Source organism: Protopterus annectens, chromosome 6.part0 (assembly GCF_019279795.1).
Source record: "Protopterus annectens isolate FY-2018-M chromosome 6.part0, PAN1.0, whole genome shotgun sequence".
Classification (NCBI taxonomy): Eukaryota; Metazoa; Chordata; order Ceratodontiformes; family Protopteridae; genus Protopterus; species Protopterus annectens.
The window spans coordinates 1155089066-1155104369 of record NC_056737.1 but is presented as its reverse complement, the minus strand read 5'-3'; the positions used below and the strand labels follow the sequence as shown (position 1 = coordinate 1155104369).

At 38.3% G+C, this 15304-nt stretch overlaps 1 protein-coding gene across 2 annotated transcripts in view; it reads left to right on the top strand.

Annotated features, from left to right (window-relative positions):
* LOC122804724 (fibroblast activation protein alpha) overlaps nt 1-15304 on the top strand; it is a 1600794-nt gene that overhangs the window by 1566798 nt on the left and 18692 nt on the right. For both annotated transcript variants that reach the window (XM_044074776.1, XM_044074777.1), the window contains 2 exons: nt 4715-4787; nt 5056-5129. In XM_044074776.1, coding sequence (XP_043930711.1) covers nt 4715-4787; nt 5056-5129 — 147 coding nt within the window. The remainder of the gene's footprint in view (nt 1-4714; nt 4788-5055; nt 5130-15304) is intronic.

The window sequence follows — 15304 nt, the reverse complement described above, 5'->3', positions numbered from 1 at the left end:
CCACTAATTTTAAAAGAACAAGAAGTTGTTCACAAAAACTCTTCTCCTAAAATACTTGTTTCTAGTCAACTGTAAACACAGAGAAAAAGCCCAGACTGATCCAAACAACCTAAGTCTGATACGTGGCCTTAGTGTTGGAGAGGCATTTTGAGAATGTTATGAGTGAGAGACCACTGCCAGCTCACCCATCCAAGGTAGAGGGAAGCAGCCCAACCCACTACCTGACTGAAACCCAGTAATAGGTGTTGCATGATGTAGCAGTACTGGATGGAGAAGGTCACACCCTCCATGTTTCATTGTCAGGTACTGGCTGTAATCTGGACCATGTTCAGAAGCAAACATGGAGTACTTAGAGGTATTATGGGAGGTCCACACTCATCAGGAAGATGCTGCTACAAACATTAGTGGCAGGAGAGAAAAAATCCACCTTGCTATACCTGCCTTGATGACGGCTGCTCCTGCCATCAGCTCACATCACCAATGCCAGTCATTAAGAGTACATCACCAGAAGGCTAAAAACCAAGGGTTTACCCATTTGGTGATATGGGTTGCTGCATCTGGTGTAACAAAGGAATAAATGGGTAGCAGATCTAAAGAAAAAGGCTAATAATTGACAGGCATGGTGGGGAAAAAGGAATGCTTCTTTCTGAGTTCTTGTAAATTATGCAGATTAACATAAAACATGTCAGTACACTGGATGTCAGTCGTAGTAGTAGTAAAATAATACAGTGCACAACAAAATGGGTATTACTGGATAACCAGCTTATAGAGGTAAATGTAATGGGTCTTATCCCTAAAATATTTAACACATATACATTACTAGATCTCGCAATGCGGCAGTTTGTACAGATGGTCAAGGCTATGACCGAAAGTTCCTATGGCCCTGGGACTGGTTCCCTTGCCCTTCATTTGCCTTAGAGGGGGTTGGGAGTTATCATAATGGTTAGTGTTTATCTCACAGATACAAGGTACAGGGTTTCATTCTCAACTTTGAAAGGTAAATTGGCTAGGCATAAAATGGTCCACAAAGGCAGCTAGACTAGAACTTACCCATGAATCAAGTCTCATGACCATTCTCACCCTGCCAGTACCCTCCCTCAGGCTGGACCTGTTTTCCTCAAGAGGGCCATGCCATTCAGTGCTGAAGTAAATTTGTGGTGGCCCATGCAGTCATCCAGTTTACATTTAAAGGAAGAGAGCAAACTGTATTGCTGAACATCCAGAGGTAAGGGAGGCAATTGGTTATAAACCTGTCCATCCACCATGTTTTATTTATTTGTTGTTGAAGATTTAGGCCCCATTTCTTGTACTGGTGGATATATTGGACTTACATAGAAACAAAAGGTCCAGGACTGTCAGGACAGTCAGAGCTCTAATACTGTGGTAAGTGAGACAGAGATCACCAATCAAAAGTTTGTAAAACACTGAATGAAGTAATAGAGCTTTAGCATCTCTAGATAGCTCAGGAACGTTAGGCCTGTGATCTTTTTGTTAGGCACCTATAGGGCCTTTCTAATTGTTTGATATGTTTAGTGAGATTGATCTGAAAGGGGGCATTATATTCAATAATTAACATGATTGATGCTGTGGGTTGTCTACCAAAACTGAAAATACATTGTCTGGAGGGTTTGGATATCAGAGGGTAACTTCATAACAACTCCCAGTTTGCAGCCATCTGCACTTTGTTAGCCAGAGGTAATCCTTTGTTTGAGATCTGAGAAGAGAATACCAAGGAGAGGTCTCAGTACGGGTTTATGTTACTTAGTCAATGAACAAAATTGTCAAACCTCACATGATTGACAATACAGTTCATCGACTGTTTTGAATAAGATTGAGGTACAGTGGGGTTGGGGAATGTACCCTTTTCCCCACTACAGCAGTCTCGGAGTTGGTATATATAAAATTCAGGGAGTGTGAGGGAGGGCAGGGGGAAAAACATTATCTTTGTGTTGTTTACATTGATCAACAAACTGCATTTTTGATCATGTGGTCCCGACCATGTGAGTTTTACCAGTGTTGTTCGTTGATCAACTGAAATAGATCCCCTGCCAGAGTCCTGAAAGTCACTGGTAGTCATTTTTGTTCTTTCTGATGGAGCAACTGCAACTCGCACTGTACGGGTACTTTTTTCAGCCAGTTCATTTATCATCTTACCACATGTGGGTCATTTTTGTAAAGCATTTAGCTTTTGTATGATGCTAGCATGGGGAAAGGTGTCAAAGGCCTTGGCCAAGTCAAGATACACTGTATGCATTGCATGACCACAGTCTACATCTTCTGTAATCCTTTTGAAGAAAATTATCAGATTATATAGACAGGATCCACCATTCACAAAGCTAAACTTTTGTCTGTCAGGTCTAACAAGATTGTTGATATCACAGTTTTTAAGGTTAGTTATAATGCATCTCATGGCTTTGCATGTAGATGAGGCTTGTAAGGCCGATAGGTCTACAATTATCCAGATCATATGATTTTTTATTGCTATCTAAAGGAGTGTGTGCATGTGTCTGTTTGGCTGTCTGTTTGCATGGGGTGTTCTCGTCCGCATTCAGTATTGATGTATATTCAGATGTCTGCCGGGAAGCACTGGAAAATCTAAGACAAGTAAATCCTCTGTAATATATTAATGGTGGCTTAAGCTGTAGCTGCAGGCAAATAAAATGTAAACTGGCAAATTTTGTTTTCAGTCCATGTGGATTTACTTGCCATATTTTAATAGTGAATTTAATTATTTTGCTCTTTTGAGTAAGCTAGGTCTATGTTGGTATTTGATTGGCTGTGTCTATGGTGGTATTTGATTGGCAGCAAATTGCTCAGCTGCTTTGAAAGTTAATAAAATGCATCAGAGCTCTGAGGTGAATTGTTGTAGCCCTCAGTAAGATGTGTGTATCTCTCTCTCTCTCTCTCTCTCTATATATATATATATATATATATATATATATATATATGTTGTTGTTTGTCTTTCGGCTTTTTCCAGTTAGGGGTCGCCACAACGGAACTCCGGTCCACTAATGATTGGCAGTAGATTTTTCATGAACGCCGAGGTGCCAGCTCGATGTCCACCCTTCAACAAAGGCACACCCATTTACGCATGTCTTTCGAACGCCCATCCAACCACGGGGAGGACATGCAGACTCCACGCAGAAGGCACTCTCTGCACTCCAGCCGAGAATCGAACGGGAGAACCTGCTGTGAGCAGGCAACAGCTAATGCTACAGCACCGATTAATGTAACTTATTATATATATATATATATATATATATATATATATATATATATATATATATATATATATATATATATATAAAATAAGTTACATTTTATGTATTGGAGGCCTTTGATTTGGATGTCAGTTGAGATATTTTGCATTCACCTTAATGTTTGTGGACATCAGACTTGTTTAAGCTCTGTATTTTTAAGGCACAGACAAATAATCCAATTATACTGCAGTGATGAGGTCACTAAAAAGGCTGAAATATGCATGTCTACAGCTGGTGTGGCTTGGCTTTATTGGCCTGAATGTACCCATAAAGATTTAAAGCATAAAAAGTCAAGTGGGTTCAGAAGCCATGTAGCTGAAACACTGGTATGTCTTAAAGGGGTCATTTGCATGTTTCCCATTACAGGAGGTTAAAGGAGTTACACAGTGAAAAGTCTGGCTTGGCTGAGTTTTTCTTCTCATTTTTACTGAATATTTTTGTCTGTGTGAGCATTTTACCCTTTGGAATTTATATGTATATAGTTATATAGATGTATACTGTAGACACACACACGTACACACACAAGCAGACACACATAAATCAATCTATATATGTATAGGTTGACTAAAATTTGTTGAGTCCACCTTTGTTGAACATCTGTTTAGCTGGCAAAATTTGGTCGGCTAAACAGATGAGTGACAGTTGTGCGAGATCACACAGTTTTCAGGGTAGGGAAATATTCCCTTTCCCCAAGATTGTGCAATCTCAAAGTTAGTCTAAATAATTAGATGGAGGTGTGGGGGACTACAGGGAGGCTTGCACTCTGCAAAAAATGATGTTTTAATTTAATTTTCTTAATCTGAAGTTTTGCATACACCAAGATTGTCGATGAGTGTGTGCGTTATAGCTTGCTGACATTTACAAAGTAAAAATTTTGTTGCTGACTTTGTAAATGTTAATATTTAGATGTTTCATTCAATATGCCTATATCTATATTTATATCTATATTAATATCTATATCAATAGGGATATATCAATATATCTATCTATGTTGTGTCTTTCGGCTTATCCCGGTTAAGGGTCGCCACAACGGAACTCCGGTCTGCTAATGTTTGGTAGTGGATTTTTACGTGCCGAGTTACCAGCCTAACGCACAACCTTCAATGAAGGCATGCCCATTCACGCATGCCTGCTCGCAGAAGACGCTCTAGCTGAGAATCGAATGGGACAACGATATCTATCTATAGTTTGCTTTATTATTGTTATTTTTGGGGGTTATATTTTTTAATGATAATTACACTACAGTTCCCAACTGCAGAGGACAGATCTAAAATAGAGAGAGAGAGAGAGAGAGAGAGAGAGAATGGTCTGCCAATCTGATTATTCATCATGAGGCATGAAAGTGAAAGACTTCCTGTGGAAATGTTATCAGTGGCCTCACAGTGTTTGCATAGAAGACACTATATAACTTGATGAGTTCCTGTGTCATAATTAACACGTATTTTCTTCCCTAGAATTCAACAGTGATGTCTAGAGCTCAGAATTTCAGAATGGTTGATTACCTCCTTATCCATGGAACAGCAGATGGTGAGTGCTACGTCTGACACATCAAAGTAATACATTTTAAGTCACAGCATACTCCACAAAACAAACACTGAAAAGGAGGTAGCAGTTAAGTGTAAAACATTAAATATTTTTTTAACATCTTGATAAGCTAGGTCAATAGAAGAGATGTGGTGCATTGTACATTCATAAATGGTTTGATGTGTACTTAGTGATGACTGTATTATGCTTGAGATGGAAAGCCTTTTTTGCAATTTTTCACATACTCTTAATATTTTATTACTTTCTGCAGACAATGTACATTTCCAGCAGGCAGCACAAATTTCCAAAGCACTTGTAGAGGCACAGGTGGATTTCCAAGCAATGGTAGGAGTTTTTGTTTCTTCCATTTTGTTAATCTCATTTTAAAACTCTTAATAAAGAAATATACAGGTAATGTTCATTCTAAGCAGTGGTAAATGACAATCACAGAAAGTATTGTAAATGTATCTGAAACTTTTAAGGACAATTCCAAGCATTACTTTTATACTGCAATATTTTTATGTCATATAAACTACAGAACAGAAATACAAGTAGACATGTGTCTGAATCATAAAAATGCCTATAGGGCTGCATCAACGTTATTGATATAACATGCCATAGCATGAATATATGTGATGTACCCGAGGCATATGCCATTTAGCTATGTTTGGGGTGTTGGCAGAAGGCATGAATAAAATCAGGAAATGTATTAATACTGAAGGGAAGAAACAGAGAGGTAGGGGTCCACAAATGAAACAGCTTGCAAGATAACCAGGCTACTATGACAGTGTAGAGAACTCGGAAAATTATTTCTTCAGCTTTTACCTCAGGGAGAAAGCAAGAAACTTTCATCCTGCACAGAAAGTTGAATTAGCTTAATCTGGGATATCTGATCCAGCTCTGAAGCAGTACTTTAAAGGCATTCTTTTAGGAATTATCCACAACAGGATAACCCAAAGTGATGAGTGGAATTCTGAGTAAGGCCTATTTTCTTAGGGTCTGACAACGATTGCTTAGCAATCTCTGAACTGCTAACAAGATTCATCTTATAGTCCTGAGTTTGATTCTGCCATTCTCCATTTGGGCAAATGTATGAATTTATGTTCATGACTTAACCAGTGTTTTCAGACTAACACAGAGAATAAGCACTTTGGCTCATATGGTTTACTCTATTAATAAGTTAATAAAAATAAAAGAAATATAATGTAGTTTTGCCATATAGAAGAAGATGCCGATGGTAGCCTGATAAAATGCTTTAAGTAGCTAAAGTTAACTGATGACAGGCTTACTGGCACCTACTGTCTAGGGATCCTTACATAATCCTTTTTGGCACTAAAAGCAGTTATTGTAGCCTTCAAAACTGATCATATATAATTGTCTAAGTTATTTCAAGAGAGGTAGGGACAGTTAAGCGGAGGGCACATGACTTAAGTTTTGGTCTTAAAAGACAGCCCTAATCCTTTCTGACTTTACATGGAATTATGCTAGCTATAGGGGCTTGTTTTTTTGGAAGTATATATTTCCACATGTAGCCTAGTTTTGTAGAAAGTCTAATGATGTAAAATATTGTTAGAATATAATTACAGATGTATTAAGGATCATATTTGGCAGTTTTAACCAATCACATATGTCAGAGTACCACAGAGACAATGGAGAATATCTATTATATAACTGCAGTCATGTTAACTGCTGCTACATTTAAAATAAAAAAAACTCAGTTTCCATGAGACCATGGTTTCCTATACAGAATCATGAAAGCCTAACTAACACCTGTCAGTTGTTTTAAATAAACTGATAGCCTGTGGATATATCCTTGACATGTGACAACAGACTGTACTGGTACAATTTCACAAAGTTTGATGGTCACATCCAGTCCAAATTATTTTAGACCCATCAGCTTGATCAGTTTACCATGTCATGGGCAATATCATAACTGAGATTAAACAAAATGACACAGGAGACATTCTTCTATTAGATATGGTAGATTTTTTTCTTTTTTCCTTTTTATTGGGAAGATCTATCCTTTTGCATGTTGTGGCATGCATTAATGATACAGCAACTGTACTTGATGAAGGAATAACAGTGAATGGTATTTATACTGAGCTTAATAAACCTCAAGCACCATACCACATAAGGAAATAACTGAAAAATTAGGTGTTAAATGCCACTCTATACATATTTCATTGGTTAAACAACATGACAAATAAATAAAATATAATTAATTAATTAAGGGTGTGGAGAGTTACTTGACTATCCCAGTAAGGGTTATGAATGTTTTCCCACATGGCCCTTCTTTTTGGACTTTTCTTTAAAGATATAAAAGTGGGAAATGACCTATTGGCAGCTAGATGTAGTGATGATTGGAAAATGGGTAACATGATTGCTTCAGTAATGCAAAAGGTCTCAGAGATAGTCTACAAAAATATGCAACTGGTGTAAAAATAATGACCTTACCTTTTCTGTCAGTAAATATTGCATCATGAGACAAAATGACATACATTGGGATTACAAAATAAATGGTCAGATTATAAAAAATAAAGGACAGCACAGGTTCACAAAGTGATGCTAGATAAACAATCATTAGCCAAATAACCACATCAATTACTATGTAATTCAATAGTCGTCACTGTCTTTTCCCTAATGTTCTCCACTATTGTGCAGAAGGGCTATGCAGGATGACCCAGTAGTGACTTCATGACTGTCCATCCAGTTATCAAGATTAACTTTGAAAACAGCCAGAGTCTGCTTTGTTTGCTAGATAACAGGTGTTTGTTCCACAGGTGTGGATTGCACTGAGCTACATGCCTAAATACCTGTTCCACCAACAAGTCTTATTCATTTTTGATGTAGGTTTAGATCGTTTGTGTGGCTGTTTGAGGAAAGATTAGCTCTACAGAGGTACAGGAGGTCAAATAGGCCAGGTACTTGCATGGCTCAAACAGCAAGGCAGAGATCATCCCAAAAAATCAGCATGAGACGCAATACAAGAGAATGCTCCCAAGTCTGTCAGAGTAACTAATAGACATAAATGTATCTTTAGCATCTAAAGTTGAGCAATATGCTTAGAAAGGTAAATACTGAAAAAGTGTTATAGTCAATTATAGGTGTTAAGAGGGATAATTACAGGGAAAACTTGTTTAGCACTAGTGGAGATGCCCCTGGAAATTAGTTGAGGGCAGATTAAAGGACTTCTGTACTGTTATGGAGACATAATTGTCAAATGGTTGTCAGTTATCAGGTGTGCAAGACCCTGTAACACTATCATTTTAGAGGGTTTTGTCATTTATATCACTGCAGGTTGTAAAATTTTGCTTACAAATAAGAAAGACACTACATTTTGCAGCAGAAGGCCCAGTGTAGATCTCTGCAGGCCACCTCTGATAACATTGTACAATCACAGGAAGCTCCTTCAACATTCATGACATGCTTTTTCAGGCAATTAATTAGTTGTCCTGTGGACAATGTATGGCTTTATATTAATTTTTGTAGGCTTATCAATAATACCTGTATTGAAGGTTTTGACAAGGACAAGAGTGTAGATGACGTAACCATTGTTCATGGCTTCACTGACCTTTCTAAAGAACTTTACAAGGTCAAGGTGACAGGATTTGCCCTTGACAAAGCCAAGTTGGTATGGGACAAATGCCAGGAAGTTATCTATATCTGTGTTAATAAGCAGAGATATGATGCAGCCACCTGTCGTTTATGCTGTAGGACAACTGTTTAACTAGAACTGTCTTTGTAATCTCTGATTCTGCCCCACTGCTGTTTCCTTAGTAGGTGGAAGTTTACCTGAGTTGCATGTTGATTACTCTTGTATGTGATCTTGTGACTGTCTGTTTTGCTGAACATGTGTTGGCCCCCATCTAGCCATTTGCCAGAGAGAAGTCTAGAATGCCCCTTCTTTCTTTATTCCTGATGCTCCACCCATGTGTAGCCAGACATTCTTCATGTCCAGTTCTGTCTGTCCCGATATGTGCATTTACGTCCCACATTATCAACACCACCTCGTGCTGTTCTGCTTAATCTTGCAGATCCTGCAATGTTGTCTAAATGAGCTCTCTTCCTCACTGTTACAGCCCTGCTGTGGGACATAGGCTGAGATTATGAGTAATCTAATTGTCATGAGTCTATCACTAATTATGATGACATTCTTCATGTGTCCCGTTTATTCAGCAATATTATAAAACTATCCAACCTCTCCTTAATCATTGAAATCCAGGCAACATTTTTCCTGTGGTAAAGTTTCAGTAGAAACCTTCCCAGAAATATCTTTTACCAGCCTTGCCTCCACTGTCACACTCATCTTCACTATCATCAACTCTCATTTTCCCATTTTCTATGTGGGGTTGGGGTATTGTGTCAATTGTCACCAACTCCTTCGATTCAGTCCCAGTCTTCACCAGTCATGCCTGACTGTCACAAGTCTTCACTCACAAAATCCATTCACTTCTTTGCTGGATGTCCTGTTTTCCTCTTTTCTTCTTCCTGTTTGCCCCAAATCTTCTTAACCAGATTGTAATCTACCCTCCTGCACAGGTACTTGAAATACCATAATCTGGTTTCCTTGACCTTCTGTGCAAATAGTGCTACTTGATCATCTGCTCCAATGTCCTCATTTCTTTATCTGTCACACCATGTGCATCCTAAAGTTTATCTCAAACACTCCATCTCCATCATCTCTGTCTTGCTCAACTCCTCTGTCTTCATTGCCAAGGTTTCTGTACCATAGAATAGTATTGGTTATTGCTGTTTTGTACGTTATTTTTCAGGTTCTTTGGCATTCTTCTGTCATACAATACCCTAACACACTGTGCCAGATGGCTGCAGCCCTTCTGGGTCTAGCTTTGACCAGCTCATTCAGAATTCCCTTCTCTTCACCCCCCCCCCCCCCCAGATATTTGAAGCTGTTAACCTGATCCACTATTTTCCCTTCTATCTCAATTTTCAGCTTCTTCAGATTTCCCTCATTTGTTTCGAAGACAACTGCATTGTCTGTAGTCAGTTTCATACTGTGTGAATTAAGGTTTGCATCCCATTCCACTATCATTTGCTGAAGTTCTTCAGAGTCTGCTTGTAATGCCATACTGTCTGCATACAGCAACTTTGTTGTTCTGTCTCTGCTGACCTGTTTGCTAATGTAGTCCATCACCAGTGTGAACAGCAGCTGGCACATGGTCAGGAGTCATATTTAGTCTGTTATGAGAAATCAGCTGTTTTTCAAACTTCTGCTTTGGTCTTTTACTGGATCATTATGGGAAATTCTCACTCATGAACCCCACCAAAGTAAGGGTGTTTGTTTCTCAATCAGCCAAAATTAAATTTTAAAGCATTTTCATGGGAGCATTTCAGAAAACATCTCTGATGCTCCTATCATCACCGGCATCCCAAATGATGGCGGTTAAGTCCAGAGTCTTTGCTTTGATGTCCTAAAGTAGTAATGTGTTATTTTTATTAGTATGTTCAAAATATACATCTGACTTAGTGGTAACCATTCTATATTGACTTATTTTATTTGATGGCTTTTAGTTTAATTGACACAATAAGAATTTTTAAGCAAGAACAAACAAAACTGAAAAACGAAACACAGACAAAAATAAAAGTTTTATATGAAAACAAATGGTAAACTCTTTCACACCCTTGAATCAGTGTTTCTTCAGACCAAAAGTCATTAAAAAACAACCATTTATATATAAAAATGTCAGACATCACATGGTCAAGAAACACCAATTACCAGAATTTACATTCCAATAAATCCAATATAGTAAATAGTGAAGATAAAAAAATCATGTGATCAAATAGCACCAATCACATCACACAAACTATATACATAAACTCTTATACCATAACTGTAATTCAACAAAATATTATATTGGAGAAACTAAAAGAACATTAGCTTGCAGAATTAAAGAACATATAAGAGACATTACAAATAATAAAGAAACTAGTCCCTTGGCTGTGCATTTCAATAGCCATCATGGAGGGAAAAATGATGGTATTAAGGTGACAGTATTGGATAGTATTCAAAATACCGAATACCTGAATGATAAATGTATAAAACAAATGTTAAGAAAGAAGGAATTGTATTTGATATTGAAATTTAGTACTCTCAAACCAAATGGTTTAAATTGTGACTGTTCATGGAAAAGTTTACTTTAATGAACATATTTTTAAAGGATAGTCATGTTTTTTAAGTCTTTTAAGTTTTTTAGTTAATTGATTGAATAATTGAGTGTTAATTCATGTGGGAGGGGTTGTTATATATAAAAAGAGTTGTAAGTTAGTATAAGAATATCTTTTACTCTGAAAAGGCTATTTGCAGAAAACGATATTTATTATTGGCTGTGTATTTCTGTTACTGTGAAATTGGTTTTCCAGTGGATTAAATTCTTTATGGTTTCATCAGTACTTGCTGTGGTATTTATTTATATACATAAACTCATTCATAATAATTCGTTCATAAAAGTAGAGACATATTAACCAAACAGGAATCATTTAAACAAATTCCTTGATTTCAAAGCAGGTTTCAAAGTTAACTCCCCATTGAGCCCCAAACCTCTGTCTGATTGCAATGTAATAATCTATCTAAGCTCATGCTCCTCAGTTTTAATAACAACCCACCCCCCAATCGTATATTGGGATCTATCTTCTCAATGACCATAAACTTAAAGGTATGATTGGAATCCTTTTCTATAACGTTTCACCAATGCAGTCCTATCATCTCTGATAAGAATGCTATTTAAATGCTCCCTAATCCACTCCCTGAGCGAGCGATTCATTTTCCCCACGTAGAAGGATTTAAAACAGCTACAGGCTGCCAAATAAACTAAATGTCTTGTATTACACTCAGCATTAACTTTAAAAACATGCCAGTATCCAGATGTTTAGTCTGATGAAGTGCCGATTCAAGGGTGTGAAAGTGCTTACCATTTGTTTTCATATTAAACTTTTACTTTTAGCTGTGCTTCAGTTTCCTGTTTCATTTGTTCTTGTTTCATTATTTGGATTTTGGGATCATTCATTCCTGTGGAGGACTACTACTTAAACATTGGTTGTGTTTGGTTATCCTAGGGAGCATGGTGAAAGGTAAAGTTACAGACACTGAGCTTGACTTCAATCCTGTGAGCTCAGTTTCTACTAGGAGTCAGTTGGATTTTGGAAACTGTTCATTCGTGAGGAAGATGTCTTCTTAGACAATAAGAATTTTTTTGAAACATTTTTTAACATGGTGCAGTGGTAGCTCACAGCAAGAGGTTCTCTGGTTTGATTCTTGGCTGGGGTGCCTTCTGTGTGGAGTCTGCATGTCTTCCCTGCATTTATGTGATTTTCCTCTGGATGGTCTGATTTCCTCCCACATTACAAAGACATGCATCTGGAGTGTTTCTCCCTGGGCCTCTGCTAAAAATTGGCTTTGTTCCAAGTTGGACTTTCATGGTAAACAAATAATAGATAAACATACTAGTACTTTGTCTGGGTATTGTTTGCAAACATAATAAACAAGCACTCGTGATGTTATCAGTTCTCTTTCTATGTTAGTGAAATGGGTCTTATGCTTTGTAAAAGCTGGAGTGCATTTTGCTAGAGATGCATTTCAGTGATTTTTCCCATTTAGTTGGATCTCTTCTCTAGAAACTTAGAACTTTATCTCCTCGTCTCTTTTCTAGCAGATAGTGCACTTTTGTCTGCCCCTCTAATGCTTTCTAATACATTTTCCCATCTTTTTACCATAATACTCATATATTCACATATATATATCCTCGCATTAACATACTGATTGCCAACTAAATATGTTTTTCCCTGTGGTTGGTCTGTTTACCTGCTAGCAGCATGCTCCTTTGTGCTCACCTCCTTTAATTTTCTGGTATTTTCTTTTCACTTGGCAGTTACGGATGGAAAAAGTATTTGGGGGGCAGGGATTCATTGTTAGGGCAGCATAATAAAATTGAAAGCATTTGTTATTCTTGTAGTAGGTGCTATCCATAATACTACAAAGTAGGAGGAATTCAAGTAATTGGAGAAGTCACATTAAAGTAAGACACGCCCCCATCAGTGAATGGAAAAGTTAACCAGCACTTGCATGAAGCTGCGTGGTGCTGCTCTTTGCGTAGAGGTGGTTAGCAGTGCCCTGTATAGGCACAAAAACCTTGAAGCTCAGTTTTTCCCTTAACAGCTGTCAGTGAAACCCTTCTAAGCTTTTCTGCTGCTCTAGGAGCAATTCAGTTGTGCACTGAGCAGCATTGCCTTATTGATGAAACTTAGCCTACACAAAGTATAGGTCCCACTTGTAGTGTCAGAGCTGATCCCTGTGGTACCCCGCTAGTTACCAGCAAAGTCCTCTCAAATTATCTCATTCCCTTCCCTATTAAAACATACAGTAAGAACCTGCTATCATGTACAGGCAGTTTCCCATCATTTCTCTGGCCAGCTTGTTGGACATGTGCACCCTGAGCCAATGTAGCAATTGTTTCATCTATACTGACAACCACTTAATCATTAAAGAAACACAATACGTGAGAGATGTAGCTACATTATGAAATTAGAGGCAAGACAGATTGAATGCCATACAGCTTGTCTGTGCACACATACATCAATTTCCACACTAAATAAGGACATGACACATAAACCCACATATGCAGAGGTACTCACTACTAACATACCAAAAGATCAGAGCCCTCCCAAATGGAAACCACTTACACCCATAACAATGCAAAAAAACAACTACAACACATAACAACACACACACCAGTGTCTCAACAAATAAGTCCATAAGGCATAACATCACAAAACCTAATGTATAGGTCATAAGCAACTCCATAGTGAGACACACAGATGTTCTCCTCACCAGGCTGGATACATAAAGGGTTACCTGTAAGCTGCCTGTCAGGTGCCAGGATCCATCAAGTCACTCAAGCACTCAGGTCACTGAACCACAGGTACAAATATAACTCCATCATAGTCCACGTTGGGGTGAATGACTTTGAGATGTACCTCTCTGGACTATATGAAGAGAGACATACCTGACCTCTCAGATTGTGTGTCATAGGCAGGTATAAATCTAACCTTAAGCAGCATTCTACCTTCTCCATTGATAATGCCACAATACAAACAAAAATTGATTGACTTTAACAATTGGCATAACTTCTGGTATCAGTCCAAGCGGATCCAATATCTGTCAGCTTGGGAAGACATAGTCGACAGGCCATGGTGCTTTGTCAGAAATGGTCTGCACTGGTCTCCTCTAGGCTTTAGGATACTGGCAAAGGCGTTAGCCACCCCATTGTGCCTTTTTTTAGGCAGTGCCAAAATAATCTACCTCCCAGCTTAACAAAATCCTCTCTAGATGAACTCAAGGTACTGCTGCTTAATGCTAGGAGTCTAAACAAGAAACTGCACTCCCCACCTTGGAAGATGATGATGTCTGTGGAGTCACCAAGACATGGTTCAAAGTCGTACAAACAGCTCAGTTGTGCAGAGCTACAATGCCTTCCATATGTTTAAACCACAAACTGAGCATGAAAGAACCAAAGGAGGAGGTGTATCTATCTTCATTAAGGACAAGTATACCTCAAGACTGGTCAAACAGTACAACTCTCTTTAGCTACTCCATGTCCAATTAACTATAGGCATAACCCCCTGCCACATCATAGCTAGCTATAGGTCCCCCACCATGAACCAGGAAAAGCATACCACACACCTAGACATACTGGAGTAACCTGCCATACAGCCCAACACCTTGTTTATGGGTGGTTTTTAACTATCCTTCCATTGACTAGGAAACATACACAACCACAAGCATGCTGGTTCAGAGGTTCTTGGATTTTGTCAATGCAAATGTTCTGGAACAGCTAGTTAACACTCCCACAAGGGGCTCAAATGGCCTGAGCACTGCACCCCCCCCCCATGTGATGTCCTCCTTTATTAAGATCGGACCACAAATCAGTTTCGTTCAATGTAATTATAAGGCCAAAAACCCCATCAGGCTCAAAAATGCTTAAGAATTTTTTCAAGTCAATTCCTAGTAAGCGATGGTATAAGAAATGTCAAAGCCCCCTCAAACACAGATAACATGGACTCTTATGCAGAGGTGTACACTAATGCCCTGTTTAACCACTTAAGCAGCTGTATAGAACAGGCTGTACTTGATCAGATTAAAACCAGGTCTTGCAGAAAAAAACAAGCCACTCTAGTGGACCCCAAGTATAAACAGGCTATACAACAAGAGGAAGAAACTAATGTCCAAGAACAAGAGGGAACTGGCTCAGCAGAGGAAGGAATCCCTTTCTAGTTTAAACAAAGAAATTAGAGATCTTGTCAAGTCTTCCAAAGCGAATTACAAAGCAAAAACAGACTCCCTAGATAAGGATAATTGCAAGGCGTTCTTTAACTACATCCAAAATCTAAAAGGAAATAACCAGCTATGCATTGAACTGGTTGAGGATGGCGCCACCTATATTCAACTGGAAGTAATAACCAACCTGCTAGCTGACAGATTTGGAGCAAATGTCACCCCCATGTCCTCA